This window comes from Xenopus laevis, chromosome 8L (genome assembly GCF_017654675.1).
Source record: "Xenopus laevis strain J_2021 chromosome 8L, Xenopus_laevis_v10.1, whole genome shotgun sequence".
Lineage (NCBI taxonomy): Eukaryota > Metazoa > Chordata > Amphibia > Anura > Pipidae > Xenopus > Xenopus laevis.
The window spans coordinates 12,272,696-12,298,121 of record NC_054385.1 but is presented as its reverse complement, the minus strand read 5'-3'; the positions used below and the strand labels follow the sequence as shown (position 1 = coordinate 12,298,121).

At 42.9% G+C, this 25,426-nt stretch overlaps 1 protein-coding gene across 3 annotated transcripts in view; it reads left to right on the top strand.

Moving 5' to 3' along the window:
• Positions 1-6,683: 6,683 nt before the first annotated feature.
• stxbp1.L (syntaxin binding protein 1 L homeolog) overlaps positions 6,684-25,426 on the top strand; it is a 35,295-nt gene continuing 16,552 nt past the window's right edge. For 2 of the 3 annotated variants that reach the window (XM_041571853.1, XM_041571852.1), the window contains exons 1-8: positions 6,684-6,841; positions 15,863-15,912; positions 16,418-16,499; positions 17,308-17,384; positions 18,908-18,986; positions 19,111-19,214; positions 23,493-23,641; positions 25,268-25,352. In XM_041571853.1, coding sequence (XP_041427787.1) covers positions 6,805-6,841; positions 15,863-15,912; positions 16,418-16,499; positions 17,308-17,384; positions 18,908-18,986; positions 19,111-19,214; positions 23,493-23,641; positions 25,268-25,352 — 663 coding nt within the window. In that variant the 5' untranslated portion in view covers positions 6,684-6,804. 3 annotated transcript variants of the gene reach the window in all.

The following is a 25,426-nucleotide window of genomic DNA, read 5'->3' as shown; positions in this document are numbered from 1 at the left end:
TGGGATTCTCCCTGATTTGAGCCCCACTCCCCTAGTTAATGTTGCCAGACAGCTTTCCAAATTAGAAAAATCAGGCAGAATTTCTTGAGATTAACGCGACGATTGGTCAATAGCTGATCGCCACATCATAGCCCTGTCCCCTCACACGTCACAGTCCTTCCCCATCATGCCATGGCCCTGCCCCCCGCTACATCACGGTCCTGCCTCCCCCCGGAGTTCGTTGGTGGTAACCCTAAAAAACGACTACTTACCGATCCATTGAAATGCATAGGGGTAGATTCACTAAAGGGTGATTTGTCGCCAGTTACTGTTTCCACACATCGCACCACTTCGCCATTACGTTAATTAACTAATATGCGAAGGCGCCGAAAAATGGCGACTTTCCGCTAGCGTTCCTTCGGCAGTGCGAGCATTTCATAGAGAAGATGCGCTAGCGTTCGTTGTGCCTAGAGAAAATTCGCTAGTGATCTTGAGCTTAGGTCAATTTGCATACGGCTGGTAATTTAAAGTTGTATGGACGTCTTTATTATGAATGTTGGTGCAAATGGTTTGTTACCGTTTTTCATTACACATGTCCAGGGAACCTTAATAAAGACAAGATAATGTATACAATGTCCTAGAAACACTTAAATCGCACTCAACCCTATCCCACAAAACCCACCAACCCTGACCCACAAAATGTTACCATGGTTGGACCCGTACCCAACCCATACCCATGTCTTCCTGCTCTGTATGCTACTTCTGTGGGCACCTCTGTTTTAAATACATTTAATGGAAGCAGTCTGTCCTGAACCCAACCCTTACCCTCAGTGGTCAACCTGAGCCCATCACATAGGGTCAACCCACACATCACTACTTTGCATCTCTAGTCATCTCTATGGAAGTGTGCACCAACCCAACTATGTAAGGCTAATGTTACACCTGGTGTTCTCTCTACAAAAATACTGCTGGATAAAACACTTATTTTAGACTAAAAATCTGCTGAAGTGTTTTTGGGGCAAAAACTGCCCAGTGGGCACAGTGACAGGTGGATTTCACTTTTTGCACCTTCTACGTAAATACTGCGTGCGCCCTCGAGGCAGTGGTTAGAAGGCAACATCAGTGCAAATGTCATTAGCCATATGGCCAGTGAGGAAATGAGTAAATAAATCAGTATTTCTTATTTCAGTTCTTACATAGTGACCTACAGTGACAAAATAGCAGTGTAAAGCAAAATCTGTGGTATCCGTATATCTGATATGGGGCCCTCACATGTGTGGTGTAGGTAGATATAACTATGCTATGATGGCTTGTCCTATATAAATCCCCACCTGCAATGACTTCAGGTCTGTGCCATGTCTTGCATTCCAGCAGAGCACGTGGCCTCAACACAAGAAGTCTTCACCAGTGGCTTATTGTGACATTTTCTTACAAAGCTGCTTAAAAAGCTAAATATAGGGCAGCTAGGCAACCGTGGCGTTCCGCCAGGTATCTGGGTGTGGGTCGCTTTGTGTAACTTGCATATCTAAAGAAGGATGAGCACTGCTGTCCTCTTGTGTTGCAGGGAAGAACTACAGTCAGTGTGATGATTTGGTAAAGGGGAAATAAACTAGGGATGCACTGAATCCAGGATTCGGCCAGGATTCAGCCTTTTTCAGCAGGATCCTTGTGCCTGGCTGAACCGAACCTGAATTTGCTTATGTAAATTATGGGTCGGGAAGGGGAAACACGTGACTTTTTGTCACAAAAGGAAATAAGAAAAATGTTATCCATGTTTTCTTTTCCCGCCCCTAATTTTCATATGCAAATTATCATTCTGATTTCGTTCAGTATTCGGCCAACTCTTTCACAAAGGATTCAGGTATGAATGCCAAACAGTGGATTTGGTGAATCCCTAAAATAAAGTACTTAGGGTTGCTCCTCCATTGAGGATTCACTTTGACCCAAGAAAGAACAATAACCGGCTTAACAAGCCCTTTTTTATTGCTCTCATGTTGAGAAAGGGGTATACTGCTCCTTTAAGTTGTTTTTTCGTATATCGTCTGTCTATTTTATCCTTTGCTAATAATTTCCATTTTTGGTCAATTTCTCTGCTACACGTCTTATCTTTAAGCAGTAGTGACGCATGTTGGTGTATGAACGCCAGTGCGGTGCTGTCCAAGTTTTTCCCATTTAGAGGCCAACTATATTTTAGAATTGGATGAACGTTATAAAAAAACAAAAAAAAAACCGCCTAGCGAATTCCAGTGCAGGCTTTATTGAAAAAACTCATGGAAGGAAACTTGAGGTCAGATTTGCTAAGACTGATTTTGCCGATACACTCTTAGGGGGTTATTTACTAAACCTGTTTTTTTTTATGGTAGGGGTTTTTGGGGCAAAAACTTTGAAAATTTCGTGGAAAAAAAGTTGAATTTTCAAGATTTATTATATATTATATATATATATATTATACAGGTATGGGATCCGTTATCCAGAAAGCTACAAATTATGGAAAGGCTGTCTCACATAAACTCAATTTTATCCAAATAATCCAGATTTTTTATAAATGATTTCCTTTTTCTCTGTAATAAAAAACAGTCACTTGTACTTGATCCCAACTAAGATATAATTAATCCTTATTGGAAGCAAAACCAGCCTATTGGGTTTATTTAATGTTCAAATGATTTTCTAGTAGACTTAAGGTATGAAGATCCAAATTGCGGAAAGATCCATTTTCCGGAAAACCCCAGGTCCTGAGCATTCTGGATAAGAGGTTCCATACCAGTACCTTGATGCTGCAAAAAGGCTGAATCCAAAATCCAGCATCTCAAACCCGTCGAGGTCATGTATAAGTCAATGGCAGAAGACATCATGGTCTGCGCTGGGTTTAGTCCGATAATCGGAAAAATTTGGGCTTTTCGGGCAACAACCTGAAAAATGTGTACAATATGGGTTCTTGCTCAATTGTATCGAGTCTTTCTACAAATTTGATTTTACCGATAAATAAGGTAAGCTTTGTTTAATAAAAAAATTTGATAAATTGGGATTTTAGTTAATAACCCCCTTACTGTCTGGGAATGTACTGAAGTAGCGATGTGCGGGTCGAGCTTTCCACGCCCACCCAACCCAGACCTGACCTCCCTCAATCCGCTGCTGCCTGGGACCGACTTCCCCCTTTCTTTTATTGACCCGTGTTGACCCGACCCACCGATGACGTCACAGAAGGGGCGGGCAGGCGCGTGTCTATAAAACCGAAAGCCGGCAATGTAAGGTCGCGGACAGAGAGAGCAGGCAGAAGTGCTCAACCTGGACCCGTCCACGACCCGCCAATGAGGGAGTGAGGTCGGCTCAAACCCGCGAGTCTTGTGGGTATCGGCCCAGCCCGCACATGACTAACTGCAAGGTATCTTTGGAGCTCAGCTGCCATTGTCCTTTCCCACAGGTAGATGGAGCACTGGCAGAAGAAGAAGAGGATTAATTTGGATCCATACCTCATGGATCTCTACTAGACAATATATATTTGAACTAACCTACAGGCCAATCGTTGATAATACATAGTGGATAACACACCAGTCAGCTCACAATATGGCCCACTTAATACCTGTATCGATCTGATTGCCAAAATTAGAACAGACAAATATAAGTCATATATTCCTAAACTGATAGCAGCGGACCAGCGGCAAGTACTTTATGCCCCCCCCAAGCCACAGCCCTCCTCTGGCTCCCCCCTAGGGTTGCCACCTGGTCGGTAAAAATGATGGTTGATCCCAATGTTATTAATAGGGAAAAAAGATAAATATATAGGAAGGCTAGTATTTTTTCTCCAGAAAAGGTGGCAATCCTATCCCCCGCTCTTATCTATTCTTTCGCACGCGGCTATGACCGGGGCCAGGGAGGGAGGTAAGGAGAGCTGTGGTGTAGGGAGCGGGTCTGGGCCACGAGAGCCAGGGCCTTTCCGGGTTTTTTCCCGGAGCCCCACCAGCCCAGTCTGACCCTGACTGATAGGCTGAGCATACTCATAGCAATAGATAGAGTCCCATTGTGTTGCCTGCCTAATATGAGAACCATAGCAGGGTGACTGTCTAATCAGCTATGGGGGAGCTTTGAAAGTTGTTGAACCTCAAAGAGGCAAGAATACTGAAACCATAGCTAACAGTACAGGTGGCCATACACGGGCCAATAAAAGTTGCCGACAGACAGGCAGCTTATTGGCTCGTATGTGAGGCCCTCCGACGGGTTTCCTCAATTGATATCTGGCAGAAAGTGGGCCAGAAGTCGGGCCCTAGGGCCCACGATCAATGAGTGGATCTCTACGTGTATGGCCACCTTAACTCAGCCTGGGTGAAAGTGCCCTCTAAAGTCCTACTAACTGATAGGGCAGACGGGAAGTCCTGTACGTATTTATAGTGTTACTTCTGCATGCTGCACCATACAACAGACATAAAACTCCACGCAGGCCAGTATGTGTAAGCAATCAGCGATAACAAGGAAGGAGACTACTGGGAAAACAGAAAAAGATGGAGCTATCACTTTCTTGCAGAACTCAGACACCCAATAAAAAAGGAAAAGAAAACAAATATATCCTAAAACATCATAAGTGGAAAAAAAAAGCAACCCCAATGGTAAAGGCATGAATGCAAGCAAAAACTCAATCCATCAATAGTTACCCGATCGTTACTTTGTGTCGTGTTCATCACACGTAAGTTTGTAACAATATCTATGCAATATATCCAGGTGTTGTGCTTCTATATAATACAGTCCCTATGGATCCACAACCTCTTAGGGATATGGCTTGTAGAAGTGGAAGGGGTTATCTGAACTGAAGAGTAGTTAAGTATGAATGTTTTAATTCCCCAGTCTGACCCTCCCTCAACCCAATGGGTAGGACTACACGGACGTTTTCAGCACGATCCGACACGCTCCATCAAATCGCATGAAACGGAAATAATGTAAGAGATAGAAATGTCGGATGAAGTCGCAGCGTTGATCTGACGCAACACGACTGCCGCTGCATGCTGCGTCTGCATCCGACAGTTGTGATGCGTCGGATCAACGCTGCGACTTCATCCGACATTTCTATCTACCTTATTTCCGTCGCAGCGCGTCGGATCACAACGAAAACGTCCATGTAGTCCAACCTTAACCTGCATCGGTTGCCCAAATTTCAATCCCTAACCCGTGTGTTGCAGAAAACAAATGCTGCATTTAAATGTAATTATTTTTCTCAAATAACTTCATGTGTGTTAAAAAGGCATTTTTTTGGAAACTTGGCCACTTAGGATGAGATTTGGGGGAATACACTATATCATATAATTGTAGAAAGGCCACCAAGGCCTGGGCCTAGGGCAGCAGATTTTTTTGGGGGCAGCATGCTGCCCAACCACACCCACATTGGTTCAGAAACACTGGGAATGCGCAGGAGATACAATCGTTTTTAAAAATCCCCATTCACCAATCGTCATTGCTGCGGTACTGATGATGAAAATTTGTGTGAAATAAGGGGGAGGGGATGGGGGGCGACGAACAGCAGCGGGCCTAGGGGCACCCACTATGTAATTCCTCTTGGAAGGGTGACTTTGGGGCCCAATTTGGATTTGCCGTGGGGCCCAGTAACGTCTAGTTATGCCATTAGGCAGCACCCCTGGTTTCTGAGCAATATACACGTGACACTCCACTGGAGATTCTGACAGACCCTAAAATTTTGGCATCCTAGATCTTACAAATCTGACCCCATGTTGCTAACACACCTCTCTCTGCATTACCCATATCTCTTGCTCAAATAAAGAGATAGAGCTACAAATCTACTGTTGTATTAGGGTAGAACTACACGGACGATTTCCGTTCGCTACTGTCGAATCCGACGTTGGGCGACAAAACGCCCGCGTCAAGTCGGATGAGACGGGAAACAAGGTAAGTAATACAAAAGTCGGATGGTGTTGCAGCGTTCGTCCGACGCGACACGACTGTCGGATGCAAATGATGCACGCTGCGTCTGCATCTGACAGTCGCGTTGGATGAACGCTGCAACACCATCCGACTTTTGTATTACTTACCTTGTTTCCCGGCTGATCCCACAGAAGTGCGCGGAAATCGATCCCGGTGGCCATACACGGAGAGATCCGCTGATTTGGCGATGTCGCCAAACGAGCAGATCTCTCCCCGATATGTCCACCTTGAGGCAATATTGGGCTGATCCAATTGTGGGCCCAACGATCGGATCCTAACGATGGGTAAACGGGCAGTCGGATCGCAAGACCACATCAACGAACAGATGCAGACGATCCGACGGGATTTATAGTCCCGTCTGATTGACATCTGGCCGACTTTCGGGCAGATATCGATCGGGGAAGCCCTGTCGGCAGATTTTATCTGCTCGTGTATGGCCAATACTCCACTCATTGTGACCTTGGTATTAGCAAGTGACTGGCCACATGAACTCCATAATGTGAAGAGCTGATCAGTGATATTTCTTCTAATCAGAAGAGCAGCTTCATGTTTCTGGGCAGCTGCTAATTGTTATATAAATGATGTGTCAGAGTGAGAGGGACATGGAGAGTAAAGGCAGATGTAGAATAAACAGTGTGACTGAGCCCATAGAGCTGAGCATAGAGACAAGCTGCAGGAATGAAGGGGAGTGTCCCCAGTATAACACCTCAGTGCAATATTCCTGCTGGCCCTTTCCATTATCCAGCAGTCTCCCCTTCTGCCTCCTCCTCCCCCCCTGCGCTCAGCTGATTGGAAGTGTCCTCTCCCCTCCTCCTCCCTCTCAGTCTCTCAGCTCAGCTCACAGCATCTCCCCAGTTCCCTGACAAGGAGCACATTGGGCTGCACCACTAGCGGATCAGGATGGCACCGAGCGGACTGAAGGCTGTGGTGGGAGAGAGTAAGTGGGTGACTATGGGGGGGTGCGTGTTTGTGGTGGGAGAGAGTAAGTGGGTGACTGTGGGGGGAGGTTGGTACTTTATTGCCTGTGTCACCCCAGACCCCTCCCTGTATGTATCCTGCACCATTCTGTTTATCCCTCCTAAATGTCCCCATCCTCATTCCCTACCTCCCCCCGGTACCCCCTGATCACCCCAATACCCCAGGCCTAGATTTAATCTCAGTAACAGGGGCCACATCTGCCCAACACTTTATACTGCAACATCCATCCATTTCTCCTGACTCCTCCTCTCCCCATTCACCCCCCATCCCTCCCTCCATCTTTACCTTCCTCCCTGCAACCTCCATGTCATCTCCCCAAAATCTACTGCCTCTATTATCTGCTTACATTCTATATCCTCCCCTCCCCCCAGCTGCTGGGGAACTACAGAATCCTGACTGGCTGGGGATGCTGGGAGATTTATCATCCCTATAATAATATCCGTTCCCTCCCTGTGTCACACGTCACTCACTGCCCGACAGCTCCTCTATCCGCCCCTTTTACTTTTATATCCAAGCCTTGGTTTTTGGAAGGGGAGGGGTATATGGATTTTGGGAATACAATTCTATATAGATAAAGGCTACTGTGACAGTTATTATGGCTTCTGGGCATGTGATGGACGAGGCAGCAGCTGCAGTGTAACCCATGTGTTCAGACATATACAAAATGATCTATTGGTGTATTTGCCACTAATCTCCATACTGCGCAGTCAATAGAGACAACGCACAGAGATTATTGTGCAGCAGGGATAAGAGTCGCCATATGAAGAAAGCGCAGACAGTCCATGTGACATGTATTAGTTTAGATTTAGGGTTAGATTCCTTGATTATTTTTGGTGTTTCTTTAAGTACGAATGACATGTATTGTGAGAGGAGCTATGAAAATGGTTATCAGACTGGAATATTGGAGCAGATAGCAGAGCAGCAATGATAGTCACCAGAGGAGGAGTAAGTGGAGCTGTAATGAGGCTGGATATAGGAGAAGTAAGTGGAGCTGTAGTGAGGCTGGATATAGGAGGAGTAAGTGGAGCTGTAGTGAGGCTGGATATAGGAGGAGTAAGTGGAGCTGTAGTGAGGCTGGATATAGGAGGAGTAAGTGGAGCTGTAGTGAGGCTGGATATAGGAGGAGTAAGTGGAGCTGTAGTGAGGCTGGATATAGGAGGAGTAAGTGGAGCTGTAGTGAGGCTGGATATAGGAGGAGTAAGTGGAGCTGTAGTGAGGCTGGATATAGGAGGAGTAAGTGGAGCTGTAGTGAGGCTGGATATAGGAGGAGTAAGTGGAGCTGTAGTGAGGCTGGATGTAGGAGGAGTAAGTGGGGCTATAAAGAGAGTGGGCATAGGAGGAGTAAGTGGAGCTGTAGTGAGGCTGGATATAGGAGGAGTAAGTGGGGCTATAATGAGGCTGGATATAGGAGGAGTAAGTGGGGCTATAATGAGAGTGGGCATAGGAGGAGTAAGTGGAGCTGTAGTGAGGCACAGAAAATGTCTTTGTTCTTTCTGAGTTAAACAGGCTGTAACAACCTGCCAGGAATTGAACCAGTGACCTGATGTTTTCACTGTTTATGTGTCCTGTATTGGTATGGTGAGCTCTTCTGTTTCTAATCTGGCCACAGGTGCTCAGTATTAACCATTAGTCTGCCTATATAACCCCCTGCTCTGCACTGACTCACTGCCAGTTATAGGTGAAGCGTGATTGGTCCTCTTTTCCCTGCAACTGGCGGCCCTGTGACTCCTGTCCCCTGTGTGACTTCCTGGTTCTGACCCTGGTTGTTCCTGACCTTGAGTTTGCCTCACGATTCTGCTCCTGTTATGTGGTTCTGACCCGGCCTGTCTGACTACATCCTGCTCCTTCCTTACCGGCTCCTTCCCTGATACCTTCCCTATACATTCGGCGCCCTTGCCTGTCCCTGTGGGAGTTTCTAGATTCTCATCCAGTAAGTCCTGGCAGTACCCAAGTAGCAGAGTGCCAGGCCCAAAGCCCAAGATGATTGTTATAGGCATAAGATCACGCCTAGACAGGAATCCAGTCACTCCCCTGGGGTTTGGGTTCACCATACGTGACACAGGGAGACGGAAGCACAACAAACAGTGACAAAACAGTCACAACAAAGAATGAAGGGAGGGGTTGTATACTGGTATCTACTTATCTACTCCACAAGGCCCAAACATGGAGTAGCTTTGGGCTCCCTGTTCACCCTGTTTATCTCAAGAAATAAGAATCACCATAGATTTTTTTGTTATGAAAACAATAGGAAGAAACACAAGCCGTATTCATTGCTCTCATGTTAAACAACGGGCTACACTGCCTCTTTAATGGAGCATTAATGAGAGGGATTAGGGAGCAAACATGAAAGTAGTAGGAGGAGCCTTATTCATTACTCAGGTAGTATAAGGGCAAGGGCACACAAAGCTACTGGGGCAGATTGTTGCCCGGTGCTAAATCACCTCTTCGTCGGGCGACTAATCTCCCCGAACTGCATCCCGCCAGCTAGAATGTAAATCACCGGTGGGATGGCACTCGGATCGCTTTGTTTTCCGAAGTCGCCACGAAGTTGGCAACTTCGGAAAACTAACCGCACCAATTGCCATCCCACCGGCTATTTATATTCTAGCTGGCGGGAGGGGAGATTAGTCGCCCCCCAAAAAGAGGAGATTTTTCCCTGGGTGACTAATCTCCCCAAATCTGAGAGTGTGTCTATGCCCTAAGGGCCGGACAGTCCTCATTAGCAGACGACAAAGGGAAGGGCTTATCTGAGAGTGGGTGGGACTTGGATCTGGTTGTAACTGAGCATGACCAGGGTTGGTAGGCGTCGTGGTCTAAATTGCCCCAAAATATTTAATATGTGATCTTTAAGTGTGTTTGTGGTAAAATAATACAAACATGTGAGCATGATACAGTGAGAAATTTGTATAAAATGTAAAAGGCCTTATGCTTGTACTGCCCAGGAGCATTAAATATCGCTGTGGAATATGTTGGTGCCTTATAAATACTGAATAAATGTCAGGGCTGGTCACACTAGCCAGAGCCAATATATCTTTCTCTGTGGCCCATATGGCCTGCCCTAAATCAAACTCTCATTTATCCCTCCCCCACCCACTTAGTGACAGATTGCCGTCTGTTAATCAGCTTGAGTCCAAAGGATAACCTGGTAACCAATCCCTTGCCTCCCCTCACTCCCTTATTTCTTCTTTTATCCCTTGTAGAAAACTGTCTGCGCCAAGGAGTATGTTGGCGCCATTTACACCTACTCAGAGCGGGCGTTTATCTTCCCTGTACAACCATGCACGTCACCTCTCCTGCTTGATTGTATTTCCTTAGTGGGAGGTTTATTGATTGAAAGATTTCATTAAAAGACAGGAAATTGCTCTGAAAGGAGTGAGAGAGAAGGAGAAAAAGAGGACAAGGGTGTTGGAGGGTTTTTATTTAGGGTCACATGATGATTATTTAGGGTCACAGATGATGTTTTAGTTAACAGAAGGGGGAGTTGCTTAAATATGCTTAGGGCACAGGCAGTATTTATGACACTGAGCAAATGAGTGCTCTGTCTGTGTACCAGTGTGGATGTCTGTGTGATTAGGTTGTAAGCTGTTGTGATCAAGTCTTGGGAAGGTCCAGGCTAGAGCCACATGGTGCCGAAATCAACCCCTACCATGAGCAGTATCCTCCTTCTTCATTCGCATTTGGAACATGCATTGTCTGGCTTTTCTACACTGAAATCTGAAATCGGTGCGTTAGCTCCTGAGCCAACACAATGTTTCCGGATGCGAAAGAAAGAGGAGGATGGATACTACTTACAGTAGGGACTGAGATTGTCCTGTGGATTTCAGGAGGCTGATTTTGGTCCCATGCTAGCTTCCTCATCTCTTATATTCTTGGAGGTATTATACAGGTAGGGGACCTGTTATCCAGAATGCTCGGGACCTGGGGTGTTCCAGAAAATGGATCTTACTGTAATTTGGATCTTCATACCTTAAGTCTATCATAAAATCATAAAAACATTAAATAAACTCAATAGGCTGGTTTTGCTTCCAATAAGGATTAATTATATCTTAGTTGGGATCAAGTACAAGTTGCTGGTTTATTACAGAGAAAAAATAATTTTTTTTAAAAATTATTTCATTTTTAATAAATTATTACAGAGAAATTATGAATTGGATTATTTGATTAGAATGGAATCTTTGGGAGACGGCCTTTCTGTAATTCAGAGCTTTCTGGATAACGGGATTCTGGATAATGGCTCCCATACCGGTATATACAATTGGCAATGCATTTAGGAGCCTTCCCACCTGTCCATACCTCACATGTCATTCTGAAGCACAAGGTAGGAGCAGTAGGAGCATAACATGCAATGGGGCCTTAGGGCAAGAGATAAGGACAGGGCTGCTCTGGGGACCCTGATGTTGTACTTTACACTGAGCACCAGATTTTTTTTTAATAACTTGTTTTTATTGCAATGACATAGTAAAATCACAGGAAATAATAAGAAAGGATTCGTTAAGCAGACAATATAGTGATTACGAAATCAAAATAAACAGCATAACAATATTCAAAACAGTCAGCTCAGGAACAAGACATGAGAGCACCAGATTTTTCATATAATGCAGAGTGCAGTGTAGTGTGCTCCCTACTTTTTATAGTGAAACAGTATGGCAGCTTACACCCACATATACAGGTATACAGTAATTAAAGCCTCTCTTCACATTGTCTATTATACTGTACCATCTAAAGGGTCTACCACCAGTAGAGGTGTAACCTTTTAGCCTCATAGAGGTGTTTCATTGTGGAGCTGGATGTTGCTAAGCCTACTTAGCAACCAGTTCCAGGAGAAATCCAATCACGTGCTACCATATTGGTAATAAAGGGGAAGGAAATGATAGAGGATGCATTTAATTCCCAGTGGAGACGTGAAGATGTGTCTGTTGTTGGAATGTGACAGATGGGGAGTCAATAAACTGGTGAAGCAGAAAGACAGAAGTGATGGTAAAATGTTCCCCCCAGGCCGTAGCGTAAACAATACCACCTATATTAAAGGGCAGCTACATTCATTCATAAAGAAAGTATGTGATGCTAGTAAGCAGTAAAGCAACACTACAGTGTTGTAAGGCTTATGAGCAGACTTAGCTTACAGGTTCTAGGTGCAGACACAGTATTCCTGTGCGTAATTGGGATCAAAATAGACATTCTTTATTGTAAAGCAGAACTGTCCAGATGGAGGGTCTCCAAGAGATTGCAGATCTCCATAGTCCTCTTTGTATGATTATTTTTGAATCTGGCCCATGAGGCTTTGAAACGCATTATTATTTTTGTATTTTTTTTTTTTACTGAGAATGCTGGGAAGTGCGACTTTGGTTCAGAGTCTGTTTCTCCATCCTTGAATTGGAATACAGTAGCAGCTAATGGTGCAAGTACTAATGAGAGTTGTACTACAAGTGCTCCTTCTGACAACAGTCGGGGCAGCCAAAGACTGTGTGAGTTGCGACTTTAAACATAATTAGCACAATGGTATAAATTAGAGAATAAGCGCGAGATGCTGTTACTCTCTTTTATTTTGTTAGAATCTTAATTACTGCCGGTTCAGCCTTAAATAATGTAGTGCTGTGCTCTTTATTAGCTTGTTTCTGCTGTTTACCTTTTATTAAAGGAACAGTAAGCAACACAGTGAGACATATATAGTTTTTACCCATAATGCAATATGATTTCCCAGAATTCTAGCTCAGTTCTGAGCACCTTTAAAGACTATGGCGTTAGACATATTGTCCGTTTCCCAGCTGCCTACAGTCATGTGACTTGGCTCAGATTGCCCATGATTTAGTAATGGCGCAAGCCCTGTATAGAGAAGCATTTATTGTAGCGGGTGCCTTTGTGAATAGTGTTTTTGTGGGCTCAATGTTGGGGGTTCCACTGCATTTTGCATTAGTAAATGAACCCTTTAGGCTACTGACAAAAGGGGCATTTTTCTGCAGATACCAAATGCTGCCAGTGAATTACGCCATAGATTATTGATCTGATGGCCCTCAACTGGCCATACATGCCCTGATGGCTATAGTTGAAATTGCCCAACCAAATCTTGGCTTGTATGACCAGCTTTTGTCTACATTTGTGTTGCATAATTTCCAGGATCCATGACATGTGGATAGTTCAATATTATAATGAACAGCACCTTAAGTTGGAATTAAAAAGCCTTTATTTAAATATGGCTCAGACCAGATATAGAAAAGTTCCCCCGGCTTTTTTTTTCAAGCTAAAATGTATGGTCACTTGGACTTCCCTTTAAACACATTAAAACAGCGCCATCTGTTGAACATGTAGAAACAAAGTCTCAAAGTGGCAAAAATCATTAATAAATACAACAAACTTGTATCCATTTTAGGAAGTGAATGGAGCCACTTGGAAGGAAACATAAACTTTTCTTCGCTATTGTGCACTTGTCACATTTTATCTGTAAAAAACACAATGATTAAAATTAGAATAAAAATGCAGAACAATTTAAAAAAATAGAATGCAAATCATACTCTCTATTCAGGCCATTAGGGTTTCCAGGCGGTGGATCCGTAAGGCTTCCTTTTTTAGGAGCCTCATTGCTCTGTCCCCTCCCTGTTATAAGAGAGGAACATGGTCCACCAGCTGTTCTGTGCCCCATTTGTACAAAATGGCCTGCTACTGCCAGACCAGTCTTTTTAGTTTTTATCGCTGACTTAGGTTCCCTAATTCTGTCCTTGACCTGGCGAGTGGTCTGACCCACGTACAGTAACTCGCAGGAATCCAGGATCTGGTTCAGGATTCGGCCAGGATTCTGCATTTTTCAGCAGGATTCGGATTCGGCTGAATCCTTCTGCCCAGCTGAACCAAATCTGAATCCTAATTTGCATATGCAAATTAGGGATGGGGGAATTGTGTGAATTTTTGTCACAAAACAAGGAATTAAAAAATGTTTTCCCCTTCCCACCCTAACTTGCATATGCAAATTAGGATTCGGTTCAGTATTCGGCCGAATCTTTCGCGAAGGATTCGTTGGTTCAGCCGAATCCAAAATAGTGGATTCAGTGCATCCCTAAATATTATTTTCCCAGATTGAAAGACATGAAAGTCATGTTCTAGCGCCAAAATGACCAATGCGGTGGCAACACTGTCTAGCAGGAAGATTTTTTTTGTACCCCCCTTGAACGTCAGACCCAAGAGATAAGTCTGGTCCATCTCTTATTACATAAGAGTAATGAAATGATTGCAAGCAATGGGAATTGGGAGTGGGTGGAGGAAAAAAAGAATTATATTGTATGGATTTGTATCAGATATGGGAAACCTTGGTGTTTTAGGGCAATTGCACTCGAGGCTCATTTATCAACACTGGGCAAATTTGCCCATGGGCAGTTACCTATAGCAACCAATCAGCACTTGATTTCCAGTTCTTCGGTTCAGTTGAAAAGCATTACCCCGGTCTTTTCATATATTTTCCATGGTGGTGTCTGTAACGCTTCATTTTCCTTATTTTGTATATAGCTGCTAGTCCACGCTGTGGCTTTGGAGGTTTTAGCTGCAGTAAAAATGGAAACCTCTCTTGTTTTCTTTTGCAAAATACGTAACCTTGCCCCAAAAACAGCTCAGGAGTAGTTACAGTTTTGGTCTCTCCGTACCAAACCAGCAGCCATTAATCCTATGGATGGGACCAACGCAATCATCTTTGTGAATGATATCTGATATAGGCTTGTACAGAAATTAATTTAGTCGAAATCATTGGCCCAGGACCACTGCAGACTGTGCATGAAGTCCACTGGATTTGCATATGCTCCTCCTTTTTGTTGGCTCGGTGCTCAATCAGAACAGCCTCTTTGCCCTACCGCTTGGGTGGCCAGATCAGATGCTTTTTCCGGATAAGGGATCCCATACTGATCCCAATGGATTATTAAAAGGAAAACTTATTAGAAGACGCCTACAATTAGTACATGGTATTGTTTTATTATTACAGAGAAAAAGGAAATCATTTTTAAAAATCTGGATTATTTGGATAAAATGGAGTCTATTGGAGATGTCCTTTCTGTAATTCGGAGCATTCTGGATAACGGGTTTCTGGATAACGGGTCCCATACCTGTACAATGATATTAGCCTACACAGCTGACTGGGGAGCCTTTGGGCAAACTGGAGACCTTGCAAAATCCCCTGGAGGGTCATCTATGGCAAATATTTTGATAATTTACATTAATTGTATCAAATTACGGTATGAGGCCTAGACATTTTGGTTGTATAATGACTATGACATTTATTGCTTTTAACTCCAGGCAGAGTATGGGATCAGTAGTATAGACCTAGAAATGGGCAGAATGGGGTTCAAGTGGGCAGACAAGGGTCGGAACGTACATTGCTGGTAAATTTGTAATACTGGCCCGGCCTTGGCAATTGTTTTGCTGGCTCGGTCAGATGGGTTACTGCAACAAATGTTGTCTCCTTATAATAATATAATATAATTAATATGTGTACTCTTGTAACTCTGATCTGATTGTTGCGGGGGAGATTGCCTGCTATTAGATGCAGCCGTTGCTAAGGGTTATTGCTCAGAAGAAAGGATAAAATGGTAATTTTCAGACAATTATAACTTACCATGCGTCAAAATATTAACCATATTACAGACAATATTGCAGTGTTACAGGGGATTTAAATTCAGATGGCAAACTAGGTTTGTGACCCCGATATTGTTTTATATACCTTTGTTTTTAATTGCTCATTTTTCAGGGGGATCACAGCGACCTACCCTAAGCAACCCTGCAATAACTCTGTTTCCGAAGTTGCCTTAACTAGGAAACTTCTGGCGACTTCGGAAAATGAAGCACTGCGAGTGCCACCCCGCTGGCAGTTTAGATTCTAGCCGGCGGGAGGCAGTTCGGGGAGATTAGTCGCCCCGAAGAAGAGGAGATTTGACGACGGGGGTGAATCTGAGCGGCTGTCCTGACCCTAAAGAGAATTAACTGTGCTCATTGTTTCTTATTGCAGAGATTATGCACGATGTCATCCGGAAGGTGAAGAAGAAAGGAGAGTGGAAGGTGTGTTACAGTCCTGTGTGTGTCCTTGTGCTGAGATTCAGGTTGTAACTGGGTGCAATGCTAAGAGGAGACCCCGGATGCTGAGTTGGGCTCAACATAATTCAGAGCAGAACATAATTAAGTGCTAATGTTTTGCCAATGACTTGTACATGAACTCGGCAGGTTTTAGGTGGCGAATATTCAAATTAGGACTGTTTCCATGGTCGAGATGTGATAAATCTCACATTCGCAATTACATTCAAATAGGGGGATTAAAATTTGAATGCGTGAATTTTGAAACTCGAAAATTGGAATTTACTATTCGACACTTGATAAATCTGCCGTCATTGGATCCTGACCCATAGGTTAAGAATCCCTGTATTCCTACCTATGCCATTCATTATCATGACATTAAACAATAAGACGTTCGCTTTAATTGGTCAACCTGATACAGAGTAGTAAATAATGGCTGCTGATTGGTTGATGAGCTGGAGCAGTATTTCTGAATGTCATTCTCTTCCCATAGGTGCTTGTTGTGGATCAGCTTAGTATGCGCATGCTGTCGTCCTGCTGCAAGATGACCGATATCATGACTGAAGGGATTACTAGTAAGTGACAACAGCAAGGGCGGGACATACAGACCCACTTAAATAGGGAGGGGCTTCACTGTAATGGGCGTGGCAAAGGGTAGCGAGCGATTCCTTTCATTATGGGCAGGGCTACTAATTGAAAGCCCAGGCGGCTTTTGAAAGTAGAAACTAGCCAAGGTACGGATTTGGGCTACTTTTTGGGCCTTTGGCTGGTTTGTACTTTGGAAACCAGCCAAAGATTTTCTTGCCCTAATGTGCCAAGCCTGCGTCTCCCGTTGCATGCTGGGTAATGTAGTTTTTTTTTTAACAATTTGCCAACTGTCAAGTTTAATGTAAGACTATAATACCCAGCATGCAATGGGACTGACGTGTGTAGAAGTCGTGGGTTTCCAGATTTTGGGCTCAGTACCCCACTCTCCCGTTACTCTTAAGCATTCACGCATTTTCCATTGACTTTCCTCAATTTCAGACAATTTTGGGGCAAAAATCAGCTGGCCACCAAAATGTCTAGATGTTGAGCTGTTTTACAAATATTTATTGAAATTATAAATGTATTAGGGCCTCCTGGGCCCCCTCTGTAGTTACCCCCCTGCTGAAGGGTGAATCTGTCCCATTTGGCTTCATGGAAAATATAAAAAAGGAATATTTTCACATATATTATTCTTTTTTTTTACTTTTTCCATACTTTTGAAGTGCCTCTTGGCTAGTTTTGCAGCTGACTTGGCTGGTTTTGAAAATTAAACCCGGCAACCCTGATTATGGGATATCCTTTTAGTCCTTGTGCTCCATAGCATGCGTACTGATACTGTGTCTTGTCTCTTTGTAGTTGTTGAAGACATTAATAAACGGAGGGAGCCCCTTCCCAGTCTGGAGGCGGTGTATCTGATCACACCCTCGGAAAAGGTAATGCAGTTTGACAGCAGAATATCTGAAACGTATGTATAACGTAAAGCCCAAATGGCACCTTGCTAGCTACCTTTATCTGCCCATGCTGCTATCATGGCAGACCAAAGTCCTGAGGCGCTAGACCTACTCTCTGTTGTAGAGGCATAACTAGGGCAGCAGAGGAAAATAATTGTAACGCCTCCCTGAAACTGAGGAAATAAGACCATTTTTCGTACCTATTTTGATACTGTTTATTAGTCTGCTGCCTACAGATCCTGAGCCCCCAGGAGTTGCAGAGTCATCATTTTCTACAGTTACGCTCCTGCCCTATTTATTTGTCACAAGAAGCTCACACTCTATATTAGAGCTATGGAAGGAAGCAGAGGCTGACAGACTGACAGCCAATCAGGCTAAATCAGTGGCTCCTTCACAGAAGCTGGGGCAATAAAAGCAAGATGGAATTAACGATACATTGCTCTTAAATAAAAGGCAAATAAAGCAATAAGTTGTAATGACTATAAGGGGGTTATTTAATAAAATGTTTGATCTTTTATGAAAAAAAACTTGACTGAATGCAATCAGGGAAAAAACTTGAATAGCACTGATTTATCGAGTTTATAGGCTAAAAAAAGTGCACAGGGCCCCTCTCCAAAAAAATCTTTAGACACACCCCGATCCCCATCCTCCCGCCCACTTCCTGCCCATGTCCCACCTCCCCTGTCCATGTCCTACCCTGCCACACCCATTTCCCAGCCCGACTCCACCCACTCCCACCTGACTTGCATCCCGGGTAAGTGAGTGGCTGGTGAAGAGGGTTTTTTATTAGCTATAGAGGAAGCAGACCCCATAGTCCGGGCCCCCCTGTGACTGCGGTGTCTGCTTCCTCTATAGTTACGTCACTGCTCAAATTTATTGAGTTTTCTAACACAAAACAGCTTTAAAAAACCCTAAAAATCATGAAGACTACGGGACCTCTGCCATTGACTTCTACATGACCTCGACCGGTTTTAGTTGGAGTATTTTCAGATTCGGATTTTTAGCAGCTTTGGGCATTATAAAACGAGAAAAATTCTAGTTTTTTTTTTTTTTTTTAGTGAAACTATCTGCAAAAAAACGTGAATTTTTCAAGAAAACTCAACTCGACTTTTAATAAATAACCCCCTACATGTGCAATTGAAACTGCTATTTCGTTGTTCTTTTCTGCACTGCTGGCTGTGACTTTTCCCAAATTATGTCTATTGGAAAGTTGCTGAGAGCTACATTATTACTACTATTATTTTATTTTTAGGCTGACATTCAGAATGTCTTTCATATGCTTCATCATGCTGAATAAGAGCAATTGTTGCTGTTTTGCAATTCAGGCTCAGATACCCTGACTGCGAAGGATTATGGTCTCAGCATCATATTAGGCTGCCTTTTATTATGGCCGGGCTTTCTATTTCTAATATAATATCTCTGCTCACTTCTCTCTGATTCTGCTGTCTAACATCCAACACCCCTCTGCCCTCTTCTGTCTCTCACACACATTCTCTCTCTTGCAGTCTGTTCACTCTCTCATCAGTGACTTCAAAGATCCTCCTTCATCTAAATACAGAGCAGCACACGTCTTCTTTACTGACTGTAAGTGCACCGCTGCTTCTTCTGTGCCCTTCACCCCTGTATCCCTCAGTGTTTTCCTCCATGCCGTGTTTCTTCTCCTTCCCTGGTGCCTTTGCACCACTATAACTGTAAACTTTTCTTGCAGCTTGCCCAGATACTCTTTTTAATGAGTTGGTCAAATCTCGAACATCCAAAATGGTCAAGACCCTGACGGAGATAAACATTGCGTTCCTCCCATACGAGTCACAGGTGAGATATTCCATTACTGGGCATTATACAGGTATAGGACCTGTTATCCAGAATGCTTGGGACCTAGGATTTTCCGGATAAGGGATCTTTCTGTAATTTGGGTCTTCATACCTTAAAGGCCCCCATACACGGGCCGATAAAAGCTGCTGACTTGGCCCGTGTGTAGAGCCCCTCGATGGGCTTTCCCGAATAGTCGGCCAGATGCCAATCGGGCAGGTTAGAAAATCCCGTTAGATCGCGGCCATATCTTTTCGTTGATGTGGTCCTGCGATCTGACTGCCCGTTTGGCCTCCATTCTGATCCGATCGTATAGGATGAGCCCGATATCACCCACTTCAATGTGGGCATATCGGGGAGAGATCTGCTTATTTGGCGCCAAACGAGCGGATCTCTACGTCTATGGCCACCTTAAGTCTACTAGAAAATCATGTAAACATTAAATAAACCCAATAGGCTGATTTTGCTTCCAATAAGGATTCATTATATCTTAAGTTTGGATCAAGTACAAGCTACTGAAGAAAAAGGAATTTTTAAAAATTTTGAATATTTAGATAAAATCGAGTCTATGGGAGATGGCTTTTCCGTAATTCAGAGCTTTTGGGTTTCCAAATAACGGATCCTTTACTTGTATAGTTAAAAAAAAAAACTGTAGTGTCATCGTTATAAAATAAAATGTCTTAAAGGGGATATGTGTTACATTGATTACATGATTTTAAAGGAGAACTAAACCTTACAAATGAATGTGGCTAAAAATGCCATATTTTATATAGTGAACTTATTGCACGAGGCTAAAGTTTTAGCTTGTCAATAGCAGCAATGATCCAGGACTTCAAACTTGTTACAGAGGGTCACCATCTTGGAAAGTGTCTGTGACACTCACATGCTCAGTGGGCTCTGAGCGGCTGTTGAGAAGCTAAGCTTAGGGCTCGTCACTAATTATCCAGCAGAAAATGAGCTTCCCCTGTAATATAAGCTGAGGCTACAGGGCTGGTTATTAAATTCTGATGCTAATTGCACTGGTTTCTGTGCTGCCATGTAGTAATTATCTGTATTAATTACTAATCAGCCTTATATTGTGACATTTCTATTCTATGTGTACTGTATATTGTGAGTGGGTCCCTAAGGTCAGTAAGTGACAGCAGCACAGAACATGTGCAGTGAATCAGCAGAAAAGAAGATGAGGAGCTACTGGGGCATCTTTAGAGACACAGATCTTTACTGCAAAAGGGCTGTGGTTGCCTTGGGCTGGTACAGAAGCACAAAACATAATGTACAACATTTCTAGCTACTTCTTTAGTTAGGCTTTAGTTCTCATTAATAACTAGTTTGAGTTTCAGGGACACCCAAGACAGTAAATCCTTAAATCTCACCATCATTAGCAGTATTGGGCCCCTCTAGAGACACTACAGTTAGAAAACCACTGCACTAGAACTAAGATCCTTGGCAGGGTCACATGACAGGGGGGAACTAACCCAAATTTTAGAATGCTTTATCGTAATTCATTATTTGCATCCCAGTCTTTTTTATTGGTGGGGCCCCATAACATTACTTAATCTGGGTTTTATATGGTTAATAGTAAGTCTGTACTCCTTAATCCACAAAACCAAGAAGTGAATGAAAATATATCTTAAAAAAGACAGATAACACTATGCTGGCAGTTACTGTATTTAATATTTATCCAGCAGGAGCAGAGAGATCTGTAATTTTCTCTCCAGTCATTTCCTTTTTTGAGCCAGATGAGGATTGCCAGTTAAATCCCAGAGATTGCCGGCCCAAGCCATCTGGCATCTCTAATGTTTCATGGAATCTTACTGAGTTAAGACTGGAAACAAGAAGCGCTGTTTCCTAAAATAAAGCTTCCATACACAGCACACAAATGGCCTGATTACAGGATGACCACGCTGGAAGCCAACTGAGATACCCAGAAGCAGAATTTATAAACTGATAATATCTGTATTATTATCTGTCAAATCATATTACCCTGTTTAGGGAAAAACGACTTCCCATTAGTCTTTTTTTAATAAAAAAAAAGAATACATTGTCAGTACAAGTTCTATGTATTTTGCTCAGTGATGGGCGACTTTGTCCCGTTTTGCTTCACGAAAAATTCACGAATTTCCTGTAAACAGCGTAAAATGTTCGAAATGCAAATTTTGTCGCCCACGTCAATTCGTGTCAATTTTGACGCCCGAATAATGTTGACGCATGACAATTTTGACGCAAGTGACTATTCAGTCGTGCGTCCAAATTTTTTGATGCTGGCAAATTTTTGACGCAGCTTCACAAATTTATTCGCCGGCGGCAAAACGCGGAAGTTCGCAGGGAATTTGCGCCTGGACAATTCATTCACTCATCACTAAGCCTCACCCCTAAATTGCCAGAAACGAGCACAGTGACATAACTTAGAGTCCTCCGCGGGTCTATTTTTTGGAACCCATACCTGTAACCTGCAATCCGGACCTTCAACCCACATTTTTACCTGCTTGGACCCGCTACCCAACCCGCAAGTACCTTATCCACAACCCGGACCCGCAACCCGCTGACCATCAAGAATCACAAAGTACTGTCATTGTAAACCAGAAGTAGGCGTGATCAGAAAAAAGGAGTAAAAATCGATATTGAGAAGACCTGTGACCCGATCCACCACCCGCAGAACGGCCGACCCCCGTCTATACCCGCACCCAGATCTTCAACCCTCATGTTGTTGCTGGTAACCCGCAGGTACCCGACCTGCTGCAGGACTCTAACATAACTAGATGAAACTGGGCCCCACAGCAAATTAATTTTAGGGCCCCAACACATCCAGAGTTTGTCCTGTTTTACCAATAAATATTGAAATTGCTCATTAATTAGAGCCTCATGGGCTTCCTTTACCTCCTGGCCGCAGGGTCTGCTGCCTCTGTAGTTACGCCACAGAACGAGCAGCACTTTATGTAAAAAGTATTTTGCTGATGGGACATGAAGCAGAACCACTGGTATTCTGCCCAGTCTAAGAATTCCATCCATACTATGTGTTCACTGTAAGATTTGTGTTATATACGGATGAATCAGGGGCTCCACTCTCTGGATTTTAATTCCGTATACACTTATAGGAAATAATGTTCTCCCTTTGGAAACTATGCACATGTGCCCCATATGGTTATATATAAGGATATTAGAAGTCACTAAACAGTTCCACGACCGTATACAGTCAGGCTGTGGCACTAATATCATAATATTTGTACAGATATGGGATCTCTTATCCGGAAACCTGTTATCCAGAAAGCTCTGAATTATGGAAAGGCTGTCTCCCATAGACTCTATTTTATCCAAATAATCCATATTTTTAAAAATGATTTTCTTTTTCTCTGTAATAATAAAACAGTTGCTTGTACTTGATCCCAACTAAGATATAATTAATATTTATTGGAAGCAAAACCAGCCTATTGGGTTTAATTAATGTTTACATGATTTTCTAGTAGACTTAAGGGATAAAGATCCAAATTACGGAATGATCCGTTATCCGGAAAACCCCAGCATTCTGGATAACAGGTCCCACACCTGTAAATATATTTAAGTTTCAGTAAGTCACGGGACACAAGTACATCACTAGGTACTGATTATAACTGATGATACCATAAAGCAAAGTTTATATAGTGAATAAAGTACCCCCTCTTGTAAATTATAAGGATATTATAAGTTACAGAGGAGTTTCATGACAATATAAATATACAAGGTGATGGAACTCCGAGGTAACTTCTAATATCCTCATATTTTGTAACAGGGGGTACTTTATTTATTATAATACACAAATTTCAGTGAGTCATGTGACAGAAATGACATCAGAACTCACCGTTTCTAACTGATGACATCAGAACTCACCGTTTATAAGGATATCATTTAGAAGATATTAATGGCTTTTGTATATTTTAAGAATATATTCTGGTTCTTATTATAAGAGTATTATTATTGTTATAATAAGAGTTATAGTGGAACTCAGAGGGAATACATGCTTCTCTCTACCCACCTCTCTTGGATACTGTGCTGCCTAACACAAGCAACGCTCTTTCCTATAGTCACAGGTATCTACACTCTGAAACGGAGCTTACAAAATGCAGGACAGAGAGTAAAAAAATCACTGATTAGTTGCTATGGGTTACTGCCCAGGTGCAAATTTGCCCAATGTTTATAAATGAGCTCCACTGTGTCTTATAAATAACCCTCCATATGGGGCTATATTTATACAGGATAGTCTGGATTTTTTTTTGTACTAACAACTATTGTATATTTATTCTCCAGGTCTTCTCCCTGGATTACCCAGACTCCTTTCACAGTTTTTACAGCCCTCATAAGGCTCAGATGAAGAATCCAATTTTAGAACGCCTTGCAGAGCAGATTGCCACTTTGTGCGCCACCTTGAAGGAGTACCCAGCAGTGCGCTACCGTGGGTAAGAAAGCTGTTTGGGGCGGGTGCTAGAATATAAGGAAGGGTAGCCTTATGCGTTTCATGTCTTTATGACTACGTGCCCACAAGGCACAAAACGTGTAAGGCTATCCTTTGAGATGGTTCTTATCGTTAAATAAAACTACTTTATTGGGGTTATTTATCAAAGTCCGAATCTCCGAGTCCGTTATTTTCTGCTACAAACTCCTATCAAACCCCGCTTTGTTTATTATTACATTTTCCCGAAAATTTGCTTTGCGGTAAAAAATCCGATTTTCACGATTATTTCATTGGATTTTTAGGAATTTCAAGATTTTTTCAGAATTTTCAGCTGAAAACTTCAGGGTATTGGGACTTCTCCCATTGACTTATATGCAACCTCGACAGGTCTGAGATGCCGGATTTTCAAATTCGGACCTTTCCATCCTCAGGGTTTAATAAATTCCGAAAAAATTCGCGATTTTTTAAAAGTCTGATTTTATATAAATTTTTTTTGTGATTTTTGCATTCGGAGTATAGTAAATAAGCCCCTATGTCTGCATCAAATATTGGAGTGAAGTTTGGTTTGTGCAAGCCTACAACTGAACATAAATAACTGCCGCCTCAAGCTGAAGGTGTACCCCTGTTAGTATTGGTAAGTGAACCTTTCTATCAGGGATGCACCAAATCCACTATTTTTATTCTGACAAACCCCCAAATCCTTTGCGAAAGATTCGGCCGAATACCAAACCGAATCCCGAATACTAATTTGCATATGCAGTTTAGCTATGGAAAGGGGAAAACATTTTTTACTTCCTTGTTTTGTGACAAAAAGTCACGCAATTTCCCTCCCCGCCCCTAATTTGCATATGCAAATTCAGTTCGGCCTGGCAGAAAGATTCGGCCGAATCCATATCTTGCTGAAAATGCCCGAATCCTAGATTCAGTGCATCCCTAATATCTATGAAAATTATTACTGGATATCCACTTCTTCCCTCTTTATTATAACACGTCCTAGGTAAGACAGAGTGATGCAAAAAATGTGATAAATGAGTACAATGGAAGTGCAATGCGAAGATTTGTTGTCTGCGATGTTTAAAAAGCGAGTTTTGGCGTCAAGTCGCTCGTTTGGTCTTGCCATAGAGAAAATTGTAAATTGCCAGCTACTACACACAAAATGCTTTTTGAAATCGCCTGTAGTCCCAAAACGCACAGAAGTAGTGAAAAATCTGCGCTAGAAAAACACACAAGGAGATTAGTATCAGCGATAGAATGCAAGTTCTTGTGTTAGCGGCATGTCGTAAGTACCTAAAAACGTAATTTCTAGGGCAGCAATTTCATATTCTTTGTTCCAACGACCACACGCTCACTCACCATTCGCATACGAAGATACTCGTGCGACATTACGCCGCAGAAAATGCCTTTTTTAAAGCATTTCTTTGACCCAGATAGACTCATTGATCTTGTTGAAGAACGTCTAGCAGAGAAAGTGCACTATTGGATGCAAATTGATCAGAAGCCGAAGTTGCCTGAAATCTTTGCTTGCCAAAAGACGATCTCCTTGTCGCTTTTTAAAAATTGCGGGCCACAAATATCCCTGTGTGTCTCTACCCTGAGAGGAGTAATAATGACCCAATGTGTATCTCCACAGGGATTACAAGGACGACGCGATGCTGTCACAGTTGATTCAAGATAAACTGGATGCTTATAAAGCGGATGATCCAACAATGGGGGAGGTGAGGGAACAACATGCTGCAAAATACATTATTGGTCCTATCCTGTGTGTCTGATTGTGGTTTTTTTGATAGGT